Raw genomic sequence first — 16,648 nt, forward strand, 5'->3', positions numbered from 1 at the left:
ATATTTTCGCCAAGAGTTTCCGTGTTGAGCCTGAGGCGGAGTCTACACACACACACACACACACACACACACACACACACACACACACACACACACACACACACACACACACACCTGCTGCGAGTCGAGCTGAAGATACCTCTCTCTAACCACATTAATAAACATGGCTAACTGGCTTGTAAACCACGGATTGGAGACCTTTATTTTGGTAAGACCTAATATTGATTATTGTTTTTAAATACTTCACATATGAGATCTTTACGCGACAAAAATGTACCAGGTTTTTTGTTCATCTCAAAGTTAGAGTCGCGATGTGAAAGAAGGGAAACATCAGAGCACCTGACATCATTGTAACCCACAGTGTGTACAATGTTTAACAAACCAGCTGAAAACAAGCGGCCAAACTGGTAGACAGTCTTTTTCCGCAGCTGGAAAATTATTTTCTGAAGTGTCATGATAATGCTGGATAAGTTACTTTTTAAATCCCATTATAACTGTGCTTATTTGTTCAAGTTAGTTAATAATTGAGAATACAGCTGTAAGAAAGGACACATATATATTTACCAGTTTGACCACTTCAGTCTGTTTGTTTGGTCAAAGCAAGATTTAAGCAGAATACTGAAGAATTCTTCAGCAAGATCATTCAATCTGAGACAACAGCAGATTGTGTTATAAAACCTTGTGATTGTGTTTGTAGGTGGTCTGGATGGGCATCAACATCTTCTTGTTCGTACGATTTTATCTGTTGTATGATTTGGGGTCTCAGTACTACTACACCCGTGAGCTGATCGGGGTAGGAGAACAGCCACACTTTACACTTCTCATGAACACAACAATACTTTAACAATTTACACCTTAAAATACGATATAAAATTTATTTATTGTTTAATGTTTTGATACCACATTACTACTACCATATATTTTACAGTTTGTAACTCCACATTCAATGTTCATTTTAGGTCATGTATATGTATTGTCCTGAATGCATTTTACTGTTTAGTCTTATGTACTGTAATGTGTTGTTTTATGGTCCTGGAGAAACATGTGTATGTATACAGTAGAAGTTATATAGGGGAATGACAGTAAAACCTACCTGAATAATATTGCTTTCATCCGTATTGTTACTTCAATTTCTTGTAGAACAATAAATGTTTTAGGGTGCACATGTTTACCTTAGCTACAAATTGTAAAACAAAAAACAAAAAGTAGTACAATTATGTTTTAGGGAAAAGGTATTTCTTGATTAATGTACATATTTACTTTGTATCTGTTCAGAAGTGATGTACACCATACAATATAGAGGTCATCAAAATTTAATCTAAATGGATCATTCTTTATGTGTGGCATTTATAAAATAGATTAAATTGTAAGAAGTATGTATATTGGCTTTCAGTCTGCACTGTCCTGGGCAAGAGCTCCTGCTGCTGTTCTCAACTTCAACTGCATGCTCATCCTCCTGCCTGTGTGTCGCAACCTGCTGTCTCTGATACGTGGCTCCTTCATGGTGAGTTATTTGGGAAAACATTTGGACCTGACTGATATAAAAACAACACTGATACTATTATTAAATTATAAAGTTAATAAGTTTCAGTCTGCCATATGAAATAGTATTAGCCAAGTAATTTAGTATTCTCAAAACTGATTGGTTAAAATTGAGCTTTGATGATATGGATAACAGTTTCACCATTAAATCATAATAATAATCATGTAGGAATCATATAACATCAGTCTATCTATTCATAGACTTCAAGGAACAGTATATTAAGCACGAAAAATTTAGGGTTTTTTGACCACTGCATTTTACAGCTGTAGCCTGGTAGATTCAGACTAAAGAACTAAATATTTCACATATAATCATACATGTTTTCAAACCTACATTGAACCTGCAATGTCTGGAGAGCCTTTTTATTTTGTTGAGTGTGGTATTTATAGATTTCAATTAATCTGTGATCTTTTACACAGTGTTGCTTTTCTCTTCATTGTAGTGCTGTGGACGAACCTTGCGGAAACAGCTGGACAAAAATCTCACATTCCACAAACTGGTCGCCTACATGATTGCATTGATGACTGGTAAACTCTGCTGTGTCCTAAATAGATAATTAACAGGAAATGTTACTGATTTATCTAATCCTAGAAGAGATCCAGTTACCAGAACAATTATTGTGTAATTCAGACATTTCCTTTAAGAAGTTATATCTGATACGATTTATACAGCTCAGTTTTCAGTGTACGTGCAAAGGACTTTAAAACACCTACACCTACGGTGCAATGCGGAAAAAGTGTTGTTTAATAAGTATTTACCAAGGGTATATATACTTTGGTATATATACACTCGACAAATAGACAGTGAGATATTACAGATTCTTATTTTACAAAAATAACAAATTTTATATGATGTAAACAAGCACAGGTATTTTTCTTTCTTTTTTTATATGTCCCAAACTTATACTTGTTGTATGTAGTCATGTCATTTCACATGACATGGGAAATGTCATGGGAAAAGACATTGTACAGTCAGGGCAGAATACCTCAGCTATAAGTATCAGCTATACCCTGATTTTTCTTAGCAATGCACATCGATACAGTGTAGACTGAAAGTTTGAATAAATGCTTTGTGCATAGATTTTAGCATGTTGTTGAAGGCATCTGCATTTGAATTTGGAGTGAACAGAATCATTAATGACAAAACTTGTGTTTTTCACTGTCCAGCGGTTCACACCATCGCCCATTTGTTCAATGTTGAACGTTTCATCAGTAGCCGTCAGGGACTTTTTGGTCCCCTGGCTGGTAACCTCTCAATGCTTGGGAATAATGATGATGATGATGATGATGATGATGATGATGATGATGAGGAATCAACTTATCTCAATCCTATCCGATCTGACTCAATGGTGAAACTGACCACTTGAAATGAAATATTTTAATTAGAATACTATCTGTGTCTTCTTTCAAACGTTAAAATTCTCTACATTTATTTTTATGCTTCTAATATCTGTGTGTGTCTGTAAGTACATGTCGTTAACAGCAGTTCTATGTTTACATCCTAGACCCCACTCCTATTCGCGTTCACTACCATTGCTGGCCTTACAGGAGTTGTGATCACACTCGCTCTTATCATTATGATTACATCATCAATGGAGGTGATACGGCGAAGTTACTTTGAGGTGTTTTGGTACACTCACCACCTCTTCATCATTTTCTTTGCAGGCCTGGTTTTTCACGGGGCAGGGTGAGGCATTCAATAACTTATGCCATTGCTTGTAGGAATTGTATTTGCCTGCTAGAAAATGAATTGCTAAAGTTATATTTGCTTCTGATGCAGGCGTATTGTGCGAAGTCAGTTGTCAGAGCCATATCACAACACTACCTTCTGCAAAGATTATCCAGAGAAATGGGGTCACATTGCTGAATGTCCTGTTCCTCAGTTTGCAGGAGGGTTTCCCCAGGTAGTTAAATTGTTTGATTTGATTTGTTCACATTTATGAAAAGTACTTCCTTGTAGAAACATATCACTTCTTCTGTGTAACTTCCATTTCTATTTAATGTCCCTTCCTAGACTTGGATGTGGGTGCTTGGTCCTATGATCATTTACTTATGCGAGAGGCTTTTGCGGTTTATCCGCTATATTCAGACTGTAAATTACAAAAAGGTAAGCTCCCATTAATGTTGAAACATACGTGGTAGAAGAAAGCATAAGCAGTTTATAACAGTGGAACTGTATTATATGCACTCTTAGATTGTAATGCATCCATCCAAAGTCCTGGAGCTGCAGTTAGTGAAGGCTGGATTTAAAATGGATGTTGGACAGTATGTCTTTCTGAACTGTCCATCCATCTCGCAACTCGAATGGCACCCGTTTACAATGACGTCGGCCCCTGAGGAGGACTTCTTCAGCTTACATATCCGCTCAGTTGGGGACTGGACAGAAAATCTCATCAAGATGGTTGAGAAATTACCAGATGGGAGTCAAGGACCTAAGTAAGCCAACACACTGTACTGTTCTCCTGTTGCTGATGCTTTTAAAGCACATTTTGACAATGCTCCCATAAGCCAAATGACTGGCTACAACATAATAGTCAATTATATATTACAGTCCCTATAATCCTATAGAGTAGTTCAAAGCTAATTATCTGGTTTTAGATTAGCTGTGGATGGTCCATTTGGAACAGCCAGTGAAGATGTGTTTGACTACGAGGTCAGCATGCTAGTAGGTGCTGGCATTGGTGTGACTCCATTTGCTTCCATCTTGAAGTCCATTTGGTATAAATTTAAAGATTCCAACCCCAAGCTACGTACCAGAAAGGTATGAATGTACATTACATTTCTAACACTACACTAGCCGATGATGGGTTTAAGAAATGGTTGATTAGTAGTATATAACAATATCAATAGAACTAGACCAAAATTCTTTTATTTCTCAATACTTACCAGAAAAATATTTCACTGTCCTAGGCATAATTGAGCAGACTGCTGTCAGCTCGGCACAGCTCTCACTTGTGTTTCTGTTCCCTACAGATTTACTTCTATTGGTTGTGCAGGGAGACACATGCCTTTGAGTGGTTTGCAGATTTGCTTCAGGTGCTTGAGAAGGAGATGGAGGAGAGAGGCATGAAGGACTTTCTTACCTACAAACTCTACCTCACTGGATGGGACCATACACATGTATGTCCGTTGTATCTGCCATGATATAAACCATAGAGGTACAGTACAAAATGTGAAGGTTGTGTTGCGGTGTTACAGTTGCCACTTATTTTGTAATTCTAGGCAGCCCATGTAATGGTGCATTTTGATAAAGACACTGATGTTATCACTGGTCTGAAGCAGAAGACTCACTATGGACGACCAAACTGGGATAAGGAATTCGAGCAAGTTCGACAAGAGAACCCTTCGTAAGTCTTAAAGTGAAAACATGACCACATTATTTGTGTCTCAAAATATATACTTAATCTCTTTCCTTATATGTGCTTACAGGTCAGTGGTTGGTACTTTCCTTTGTGGCCCAACCACCTTAGCTAAAGTTTTGGAAAAGAAATGTGTGAAATATTCTGATGTCGATCTGCGCAAGACCAGATTTTACTTTAACAAAGAGAACTTTTGAGCTGTTGTTGCAAGCAACCAGTTGAACCAGAAGGACAAGCTCTCCGGTGTTCCTTTCCCTTTCCAGCCTGAGCTATCAAAATGTCAGTGTCTACCTTCATGTGGAGCGCTGAAATAATTTAGAAACTGAAGACACAAAATCTCTTAAAAGTTCAATACAACAAAACCATAGGCTCTGCAGTGCCTGAGCTAGATGGTGTAGTGATGACTTTAAACTGCTGATCAATGCATTTTCTCGACTATCACATATAGCCTGTGTTTATTCTGTATTGTCCTACTTTGACACACATCTGCATTAAATATTTTAGTGAAGGCAGGTAAGCAACTAAAATTCATTGATATGTTTTATTAGATTTGTGTGTGGTTTCTTGCCTTGTTAGACAAGTCATCTGGTATGAATATTACAAGTGTGGTGTTTTGGGCTCAACACAGTATCAAAAATAAGGAATTCATTCATTAAACATATACATTACTCTACTTTGCAGTTTGAGTGCATATTTGAGCTTTTGCACAACATAAGTATCTTCAAAGTTTCTTTGGATGAGTCATTTCATTACTGACACATTAGATAAGTCATATGGATAAATCACTTCCTTAAGCACATTGGTTTCAACTGGATTGTCAGGAAATGTTGATTCTATTTGCACTAGCCACAAGTTGTCATTTTTTTATTGAAGAAAAATTACCAACAAAACAAACAGCTGCTTTGGCAAACAAATTCCAGCTATGCACTTTTCTGGGTTCTTCAGTATTAGTGTCAGGGTTATCCCCCCCGCATTTCAAGGCAGGAGGTGCTCTTTCATAAAATAAAAACCCAGACACCAGGTAATGAACAAATAATACATCTTTAACCTTTAATGACTAACAGAAAAGATAAGCCTATATATTGTACGCTTACATCCGGAATAAAAACACAAGGAAGAAATTTGTTTTGAGGTTCCTAGTAATTCCTAGAAATGGAAACTTCCTGGAAAAAACCCATGTTACAATGGCATGTTAAGGTGCAGCTTACAACAAAAAAATGTTAAGTCATGATACACACTCAAAAACCAAAATTATTCTGTCTTGTCTAGAGAAGGAAATCAGACAAACAAAAGAAAAAATTTTCTGAAAATTTTCATGGGGCCCCCGCAGTTTTCTGAATCTGCTCTTTCAAGATGAGGATACTCTGCCTCTGCTCAGGGGGAAGCATGGCAATCTGTTCTGGAGTCAGCTGGAGGACCTGCATAATTAGAGCAGCCTAGGGAAAAATATCAAAGCCATCAGTTCTATTAACAGAGAAAAAAATTAAGAGTACATTCACACTGCCATTATTGCAGCAGTTGGCTGCTTTGAGTCTCTGCTTTGATGCACTTATTTAAACAAGAAAATGAAGTGTGAAATGTTGGACATTTCATGCACTCACAGCTTTGCTTTTATATAGAGGAAAAGGGGAGGGGCTGCCAGGCACCAACAGTAGATGAGAAAAAAATATTCACAATCTTCACTATCAAAACATCTTTTATGCATGTGGGAGGACTTTCCTCTAGATATTGAAGTGTGGCAATGGGGAATTGCTCATTCAGCAACAAAAGAATTAGTGAGGTTGAGCCCAGATGTGAGCTCCACCCATGGCAAAACATGTCCTTATGAAATTTATTCACAGGAAAATTGTGATGCTAGAACATATTTGGGCCTCTGAGCTTTAGATTAACACACTGTGCCAAATGCAAGGTAACCAATGTTAATAACAATGTTAATAATCTGTACTCAAACATTTGTTTAATGAGTACATGCTTGTGCCACACTTACTTTTTCATGATCTTGAGAGGAAACCTCAGGTGCAGGACCCTGTTAAAGTAATGATTGTTGTCAACAAAGAGTGTTTTTACAAATTGAAAATACTTAATCCATCAATAAATGAAGTAACAAATGTAAGGCATACAGGTCGGGCAGACTGAGAAGCATTTGATGGCATTCCATGAGAAGGAGCACTCTGCATTCCACCCGCTACAGGCACGCGCTGGCCTGCCACAGGACCCCTAGTTTCTACAGCTCGGGGATCACGACCTGAAGGAATTGCAGCTTTAAAATAAAATGACAAAAGAAGGGTTACATTTATGTAAAAAATTGCTTGTTTGGTCACACAAAACGTGAAAATCATATTATTATGTACCTCTAGAGTCCATGGGTGGACCTCGCTGATCCATCATTGGGCCTCTGGGCTCTCCCAACATGGGTGCTCCTCTCATGTCATGGGGTCCACGCATTTCTGGAGGGGCCATATGCATGGGTGGGCCCTGGTGCGGTGGAGGGCCTCCCATGTAACCACGACTACACACACATGCACAAAATGATGCAACATAATTTTCTTGATACAAATCCAGCTGATACAAAAGACACAATCCTAGTCTCAAAACCAACATATAATGTACTAAAAGTGATGAGTGTAAAACAGCATCCAAATTTAGTCACTGGAAAAGCCATTAAAGTTCATGTGAGTGAAAACAAGTCTGTCTGTACAACAGATACTCTACTTTAGTGCAAATTTAGGATTTCACATTGTTCACTTGTTTTGAAGTCTTAAGAATTGCTAGGAATTACTCTCTCGCCTGGGCAGTCTGAGTGAAACTCTCCAATTGTGAGTGAGAGCTCATGTATGAGAGAGGGCTGTTCAACACTGCAATACAAGTGTTTTCAATTGCCCTGTGATGTAACATAAGCAGCAGTTTGAAAAGTTGCACTGACTGGCTTCATGTGGCTCAAATGAAACATGATTGCCCTTACATTACTTTATGTTTTACTTCATTCCTAATAAGAGACAGCAAGTTTGGAGAATTGAAAATAATCAAAACAGATAAAAAAAATATGGAATTATTTATTATTTATTATTATTATTATTATTAAATTTATTTAAAAATACTGTTTAGAATTTCAGCTGTTATTTCCTGGTATTTGTATGTAAATGGATTAAATGATATTTTGTATCATCCATTTTTAAGGTGAGCAAAAAGCCTGCATTTGTTAAAATGAATAAGTAAAGATGGAAATCAATTTAAGGCAGAAATGCAAGCCATTCTGGCAGGGAAAAAAAGGGAAATCACCCAGAGGCATTGCACAAAAACTGGGCATAGCTAATTTGGAATAAAGTCATTGAACAAGACAGCCTTTAACAGCAGTTGATAAACATTGTGAAAACTGAAGGGAAGAGAAAAAAAACAACAACAACCAAGTGACAACAACCTCCACATGGCCAGGAAGAAGGAATCAGAAGTCAAAAAAGAAAACATGAGAAGTCATAAGAGGCAAACCACTCTCTAGCAATAAGAATCATAAAACAGTACATAAATGAGACAAAGGTTCCGGGAAAAAAATAACCTCTGCCAAAATAATGGGAAAGAAAGGATCTGTTTATGATCCAAAACAAAAGTTTGATGATGTCAATGTGTCTCCTGGCTTAATTTTCTCATTGCATGCTAGGATTATGCAACCAAATATTAAGTGTTATTTACTATAGGTTCCAGGTTTTATATTGTATAAACATATCTAGATATAAAAACATGGAAGCTGAAAACCTAAACTTGCATTTCATATGTATATGTATTTGGTGTTTAGCACAAATAATTTGGCCATTTCAATAGTATTGGAGGAAATGATAGGTTTCATGAGAGCTCATAGTTACCAGACTAGTCACCTTAATTTCCTACAGCTAAATTAAGTTTAATGTCCAACTGTGTGCATTGACTACTGCAATCTAGAAGAGGTGCTATACTCACGGCTCCACTACTTCTCCTCCCACGTTTACTAATGATCCTCCTCGTGGATCATTAGGACCATCACCCAGCAGACCTCTTGGTGGAATCCCTTGAGGTCCTGGAGGTGCTCCTCGCATAGGAGCTCGTGGGTCTACCATGGGTACTATGAAAAAATCCACACAGTTCAAATTAGAACACTAACGTATAATAAATTAGAATGAGGAGGTATAGAGAAGTGTTGCATTTTAGTTTGAATATGTAAAGAAAGACTACAACAAAAAAAATATGCATTTGTCAAGCAAATTATTTTGTGATGGCACTTAGACAAAAGCATCAAATGAAATTTTTACTGTAGATGACTTAATGCTTTACCAAAACATGAAAAACAGTTTAAATAAAAAAAGGCTAATATTGTATCAAACTAACTGATATGGACAGCCAAAAAAAAGACACTCAAATTTACATGAAGAAAAAAAAAAAACATAGCAATGTAACAGCACTGAATACTAAAATGTTGAACGTGAACTTTTCACAGTTTATAAATGAAGCTATGAGCAGCATATAACCCAGTTCTTTCATCTCTGAAAACACTGAGGTAAAGCTGGAGATACCTTGCGGCCTCTCGATAGAAGCCGGCCCAGATGATCCTACAGGAGAATCCTGAAGGCTTCCTGGGTCAGCATTAGGTAAAGGAAACAGTACACATCAGTTACACTGAACTGATGTTGCTCTTAAATTACTGCTCTTTGGTGACCAGAACCTGACATGTATATACATATATACACACACCCCTCTCCTTCCTCTGGTGTTAGGGTCAGCACAGACCTGTTTTTAGGTTTTAAATGCATAAAAGTACCACATAAATTTGATAATTGCATCAAAGCTTTTTGACTTTGTCAGGATCCTCTATCTAAACAAAATAACACAAAAATAAATACATTTTACTAAATTATAAAATGCTCTGGTGGAAATTATGACCTTTGTGTTGTTAGGGTCAGGTTCAAACCAGTTATAATACAAGATTATATTACAATAATTAGTGCCAAATCTGAAATCATAAACACACTGTCAGCTCACTAACAGTCAGCCAACAGCCCACTGACAGCCAGCTCCTCTCCCAAACCTGTGAGCTTTAGTTAGGGGCTTCTCTCTCTGCCTGTTTGTCACCTTCCCTAAATGAACAAGCAAAGAGGGACATGTCTAGACACAAAAGGCATGCATAAGACCAATTCAGTTTAGAGTTAGTGACTTGCAGAGTACACATCTCCATCTTGCAGCATGCGAAAATGAAAAGATGATTTACAACAAGACAAGCTCTGGATAATATCTTTGCTAAAAATGAGGCAGATGACAAAACAGCATAGTGATATGGATGAGCAGGATCCTGGATGAGGAGGAAGATGATGTAGAGTATCAACGGAAGACAGACACATCTGAGGAGCTAGGAAGTTCCATTGCCAAGGCGCAAATTGAGCGAAGGGAACAGGTGCCCAGAGACCCAGCCGCCGCAGTCTTGGTCACCTACAACCTCATCCACGCTATCAGCAACACAAAAAGCATCAGAGCGTGTGCATCCTCCTCATCCAGCCCTGTCTCATCATAAACCAGGACAGCCACAACCCCACTGATGCCACCTGATTCTAAAAGAAAGCAGTACAGGTCTGCCCTAGCAATAAGAACAGAAAAAATATATATATATATATTGTGCTTCTTCTGCAAAATATATCTCTGCAAAGAACACACTAAAAGTGTCACTTTTTGCCACACATGCATCTAAACACACACACACGCATGCATGTTTTTGGACACAAAATTTTTTTGGAATTAGAAGTAATAGATTTCTATTGGTTTGATTTGCTCGACTGGTTGTGTGTTGGACCTTGCAAATCTACATTTTGTATTATTACTTGTTCTATTTGTATTAATCTTCTATTTTTTTAAAGAAATTAAAATTACTAAAAAATTTTAATGGGTACACACGGGTCAAAATTGACCAATAACACCATAGATGTTACTATAGTTAATATATATATATATAATTTATTTAAGAGATGTTCTAATACCCCTCAGTAATAGCCACGTAATCTTTCATTTATTTATTTAATTCTCTTGAGGGTAATTTTACCACTTTTTTGGGACTGAAAACGAAAAGTATTCTGTCAAAATCTGTCCTGTGGGCCACACCAAAAATATTAAAACTAATTTTCATGGATAAGGAAGCATAACATAGTATCTAAGAGGTAAGAAACAAATCAGATGATAAACAATTGTTTTGAGTCTATTTTATGACTGATTTAATACACGGGTCAAAACCGACCTGTTAACATAAGAGATAGTAACAGAAAGCTAACATAAGAGGAAGAATATAAATGAACAAATAAGGGTTAAATATTATAGAAGAACGTGACAGGATTGCTTAATGCATAAAGCTAGTATTCACTGTTAAAACTACTAAAATTAGCACTGCACTTAAAAGAAAGATGTACTTTAAAACAATAGTAACGTATACCTATTAAAATGCTTGCTAGTGACATTTCTTCTAATATAAATCACATGCTCGACATTCAAATATTGAATTTGTCATTTGAAAGATGTTCAGTACATTCCACTGTTCTGGTTGCTTCGTATAACTTCAATGTCAGTATGAAACATTCAAAAACGTTACCCTTTCAAATCATAAGACATAATGCTAATGAAAATTATGCTGGTATGTGTAATTTAATTGGACGAATAAATACAAAGGTTTAAGATCACCCACCTGCACCTCTGTCCATAGGAACAGGGCCCCCTTGTGGCATCCCCATCTGAGGCTGAATTCCGCCTACAGTAAAGAGGACAAGTAACATTTTGACACACGACATGCACAATTCTGCACGCATTCATAGCAAAGGGGTGACCAAGTATACCTCCTGGAACGAGAGGCCCTGGTCCTGGCATTGGGCCTTGTCCCGGCATTGGCCCCTGTCCTGCCATTGGCCCTGGCACTCCACCTCCCATCTGAGAAGGTGGCATCATCTGAGGAGCACCATTCACGTGCATTCCTGGCTATAAAAAGTTATTTGTGTTCGGTTATGTATATAGTCTATAACTTATCGTGGTCTAAATAATTAACAAACGGTCAATTTTAACTATGCAGTTTAACAAATGATATAAATCTAAATACCTAAACAAAACATATAGAAGATCTTAAAAATGGTCATCAGTGTTTCAGATGTATGATTGACAGGATAACGTAAACATAGCGTAAAGAGAGAAGCGTTCACCATGGCCTGGGGCTGAGACACTGGAGCACTGGGCTGGGCATGAGGCTGGTTAGACACTGGCAAAGGTCCTGACTGGCTGTTTGGATTTATGGGTTGCACAGAAGCTTGCCGGTGGAGCATTTTCTGGAAGGAAAAAACCAAGAACAACCTGTTAGCCTTGACTAATATGGAAATGCATTTATCAATATTCATTATATGACAAATACATAATATTTTCATACTACACAATATTCATCATAATAGTTTTCCTAAAGGTTTTAAGCATTGCTAATAGGTTTGACTTTTAGATTTCAACACAGCAGAATTTTACATCTTAAAACATTTTTTGTTTTTAAGTAACAAGTTATTTATTTTAGAATAATGCTCACCAAGGCAATCTCAGGGTCTACAATCCTCATGACAACCTGTGCCTGAAGCAGTGCATAGGCTAGCTGTGGATTCTGCAGGAGCATGTTCCTGGCCTCCTGTGGGCTGTTCTGAACACACAGCTGTACAACAAAGAAACACAAAGAGACAGTGCTAATTATGTTTCCCACACATAGGTGATGCTGAGCTGGTGTACACAAATTTATTGGATAGTGCAAAAGAATTGCATAAATCAAAGTGAGGGAGAAAAAACAGCACCTTTTCTCATGCATAAGAACCAACATTTTATGTAATATGCATATAATTAGAATTTTAAAGCCAATATTTATTATATTATATAGCAGACAGAGCGTGACACGCCCTCGCGCAGACAGAGAGCGTGACACGCCCTCGCGCAGACAGAGAGCGTGACACGCCCTCGCGCAGACAGAGAGCGTGACACGCCCTCGCGCAGACAGAGAGCGTGACACGCCCTCGCGCAGACAGAGAGCGTGACACGCCCTCGCGCAGACAGAGAGCGTGACACGCCCTCGCGCAGACAGAGAGCGTGACACGCCCTCGCGCAGACAGAGAGCGTGACACGCCCTCGCGCAGACAGAGAGCGTGACACGCCCTCGCGCAGACAGAGAGCGTGACACGCCCTCGCGCAGACAGAGAGCGTGACACGCCCTCGCGCAGACAGAGAGCGTGACACGCCCTCGCGCAGACAGAGAGCGTGACACGCCCTCGCGCAGACAGAGAGCGTGACACGCCCTCGCGCAGACAGAGAGCGTGACACGCCCTCGCGCAGACAGAGAGCGTGACACGCCCTCGCGCAGACAGAGAGCGTGACACGCCCTCGCGCAGACAGAGAGCGTGACACGCCCTCGCGCAGACAGAGAGCGTGACACGCCCTCGCGCAGACAGAGAGCGTGACACGCCCTCGCGCAGACAGAGAGCGTGACACGCCCTCGCGCAGACAGAGAGCGTGACACGCCCTCGCGCAGACAGAGAGCGTGACACGCCCTCGCGCAGACAGAGAGCGTGACACGCCCTCGCGCAGACAGAGAGCGTGACATGCCCTCGCGCAGACAGAGAGCGTGACCGAGAGTACTTGCACAGACAAAAAGAGAGACAAAGACACAACAAGATATATTTTAATGGCCAGTCTTTTACTCACTTTCATTTGTTTCATAAGCTCAAACATCTGTTCTGGTGGCAGGCTAGCCACAGCTCTGCTAATGGACTCCGGTGCCTCCTCAGCTGGACAGTTGTCTCCATATGGGGACTCAATGATGGGAGCTCCAGTACCCAAACCTCCGGGAACAGACAAACAGTTTTACACACACACAGTAAGAGAAAAAATTGTTTGATCCCCTGCTGATTTTGTACATTTGCAAACTGACAAAGAAATAAGTCTAGAATTTTAAAGGTAGATTAACAGTGAGAGATAGAATAAAAACAACAAAAATCCAGAAAAACACATTTCAAAAAAAAGTTATATTTTGGTTTGCATTTTAATGAGAGAAGCATTTCACCGTGGGAATTCTCCTCATTCATTCTGACCGGAGTTTACATCCCACCGCAGGCCAACATGAGTGATGCACTGCAAAAACTGGCAAACCAAATAACTGGCTTGGAGCAAAATAATCCGGATTCTCTTTTTATTATCCTTGGAGACTTTAACAGAGCAAAACTTACTCTTGAACTTCCAAAATACAGGCAGCATATTAATTGGCCCAAAAGGGAGAAATACACACTGGATCATATCGCTCTGTACCCAGGGCAGCCTTGGGGAGCTCTGATGTTTGGTTCATTTTATTCCAACATAGAGGCAGAAACTTAAATCTACTGAGCCTGTAGTAAAAACAGAGAAGAGATGGACCAGTGAGGCAAAGCAATAACTACAAGACTGTTTTGACTGCACTGATTGGAGTATCTTCGAGGCTGGAACTGACAGCGTGGATGAACTGACTGACACCGTGACATTGTAAATCAGTTTTTTTGAAGACGTGTGTGTGCCAACCAAAACCTTTTGCAAATTCAGTAATAACAAGCCATGGTTCACAGCCAAACTGAAAAAACTTTGATGTGCCAAGGAAGATGCCTACAGAGGGGAGGACAAAACTCTGTATAAGCAGGCCAGGAACCTACTGACAAAGGGGATCAGAATAGCAAAAAGAAGCTACTCTGAAAAGCAGGTTTTCAGATAACAATCCTGCATCAGTGTGGAAAGGCCTGCAATACATCACTGAAACATACAAAAAGACATGGCTGACGACCTTAACACCTTCTACTGCAGGTTTGAGAGCAACATCTTCACACCTCCCATCCAACCCAGCCCACTGACTGCCCCATCACACCTCTGGGAACCCCATTAACAACTCCTCCCAGCACTCAAGTTGCACTCCTGATTGGTGAAGAGGATGTGAATCTTAGTGCAACATAAACTCCATCATCAAAAAGGCCCAGCAGAGGATGTATTTTCTATGCCAATTAAGGAAGTATGGTCTGCCACAGGAGCTGTTAATGCAGTTCTACACTGCAGTCATTGAATATGTCCTGTGCACGTCCATCACTATCTGGTTTGGTACAGCAACAAAACAGCACAGGAACAAACTGCTACGCACGGTTAAAACAGCAGAAAAAATAATTGGTGCCCCCCTGCCCACTGCCCAGGACTTGTACGACACAAGAACCAGAAACCGTGCAGGAAATTTCACTACTGACCCTTCACACCTTGGACACAACCTATTTCAGCTCCTCCCTTCTGGCAGGCACTACAGAACTTCACAGGGCAATCACCATGATCAACAACTCACAATTATATTCCCTGCTTCATATCTATAAGTACTGCATTATCAGAACTGTCAATCATCCAGATATGTTACACACACTACTGTTGCTGCATATTGTACAAAAAGCATAATATTGCACAATATTGATATTTGCATTTGCCACACCTTATGCACATAACGGATCAGTCATATATTCTGTAATCATATTTAATACTTATAATGTCTATTGTATCCCATCTGCATTGTCTTGTATAGTATAGTGTTATTTATTTCTGTACAGCTGGAACCAAATTCCTTGTGTGAGTCAACACACTTGGCCAATAAACCTGATTCTGATTTGACCCCATCACAAAACCCTTGTTGGCAATCTAACCGTTTTGGAAGCCCCATTCTTCCAGTAAACATACTCACTCTTAAGCTCTTCTTTGTTCTTCTCACTGGCGGCGTTGTCCACACGCAGCGCTCTGCCACTGAACTCTCGACCGTTGAGGTTGCGCATGGCGCTGAGTGCCGTCTCCTGGTCCTGGTACTCACAGAAGCCATAACCTTTCGGTTTTCCTGTTTCTCTGTCGTATACCAACCTACAATGCGTATATTTTTAGTCCAGTGAATACTTCACATAAGCACACAATTCTTGGGTCATACCTGAAACTGACGACAAGACCAACTTCTGAAAAGATGTCTTTCAGCTGCTCTTCTGTTGCTTCATATGGGATGTTTCCGACTAGCACAAACCAGGTGGACAATGTTTGTGGTTAAACACATGACTTTACCATATAGTTTATTATATACATATATCTGAAGTGACCTGGTATGAAGTTATAAACCTTTAGATTCTGCACCAAACGTCTTTTATTTGTTTTTGACCAAACGCTAGTTTGACGTTTAATTGAAAGTTTTGCAGCTAGTTGTGCTACAACGTTATTAGCCAGACAGAATTAACTATACTGTAGGTGTCTTGCTTCAAAAGAAATACACAAATCAGACAGACGATGCTACATTTAGCTTATCGGGAGTTAAAACCTTTTATTTACCAAAGACAGATCTTAAGGAGCGGTCTACAGCAGGGTCTCTTCCTGCAACTGCTGCCACGGCTGTAGCTACGTTCGCCATTGTTGCCCCTTAAGAGGTTAATTTATTTAAAAACAGCGTTGGTGAAGCACGGGGTAAAACATTAGACGGATTTCAAAATGGCTGCCAAGCTGCTCTTCCTTTCAATTTAAAAGTCTCTCTGCAAAATGTGAACGTGCTTGCCACCTATCGCCTAACAGTGTAATGTGTCGATTCCGACTCTTTGTAAATGACAATTTTCCACATTCCTGTCACCGTGTCATGATTCAGCGATAAGACATATCTGTACAATGCTGCGTTTCCTGTAGTGGACCATTAAAGCTAACAGTGTTGCAGTGTG

At 39.5% G+C, this 16,648-nt stretch overlaps 2 protein-coding genes across 3 annotated transcripts; one reads left to right on the forward strand and one right to left on the reverse strand.

Moving 5' to 3' along the window:
* The first annotated feature begins 51 nt into the window (after nucleotides 1-51).
* On the forward strand, nucleotides 52-5,574 carry nox1 (NADPH oxidase 1). Its single transcript, XM_027135627.2, has 13 exons — nucleotides 52-208; nucleotides 698-793; nucleotides 1,394-1,504; nucleotides 1,986-2,070; nucleotides 2,710-2,891; nucleotides 3,048-3,229; nucleotides 3,323-3,446; nucleotides 3,557-3,649; nucleotides 3,737-3,978; nucleotides 4,141-4,303; nucleotides 4,516-4,662; nucleotides 4,765-4,889; nucleotides 4,972-5,574. The coding sequence occupies exons 1-13, from the start codon at nucleotides 164-166 to the stop codon at nucleotides 5,096-5,098; spliced, it is 1,722 nt and encodes a 573-aa protein (XP_026991428.2). The 5' UTR covers nucleotides 52-163; the 3' UTR covers nucleotides 5,099-5,574.
* A 176-nt stretch (nucleotides 5,575-5,750) lies between these two features.
* Nucleotides 5,751-16,463, reverse strand: cstf2 (cleavage stimulation factor, 3' pre-RNA, subunit 2). 2 transcript variants are annotated; one of them, XM_027135630.2, is made up of 14 exons: nucleotides 16,272-16,463; nucleotides 15,883-15,961; nucleotides 15,649-15,818; nucleotides 13,620-13,756; nucleotides 12,463-12,582; nucleotides 12,095-12,217; nucleotides 11,738-11,876; nucleotides 11,590-11,652; nucleotides 9,443-9,502; nucleotides 8,853-8,994; nucleotides 7,253-7,410; nucleotides 7,022-7,161; nucleotides 6,889-6,927; nucleotides 5,751-6,337 (listed from the first exon to the last, which is right to left on the reverse strand). In XM_027135630.2, exons 1-14 carry the CDS (start codon nucleotides 16,348-16,350, stop codon nucleotides 6,215-6,217), a joined length of 1,572 nt encoding a protein of 523 aa, XP_026991431.2. In that variant the 5' UTR covers nucleotides 16,351-16,463; the 3' UTR covers nucleotides 5,751-6,214. The 2 variants fall into 2 exon arrangements, with proteins under 2 accessions (XP_026991431.2, XP_026991432.2); XM_027135631.2 differs by lacking the exon at nucleotides 9,443-9,502 and having other exon boundaries at nucleotides 16,272-16,445.
* Between the last annotated feature and the right edge of the window lie 185 nt (nucleotides 16,464-16,648).

Source organism: Tachysurus fulvidraco, chromosome 17, assembly GCF_022655615.1.
Source record: "Tachysurus fulvidraco isolate hzauxx_2018 chromosome 17, HZAU_PFXX_2.0, whole genome shotgun sequence".
NCBI classification, from domain to species: Eukaryota; Metazoa; Chordata; class Actinopteri; order Siluriformes; family Bagridae; genus Tachysurus; species Tachysurus fulvidraco.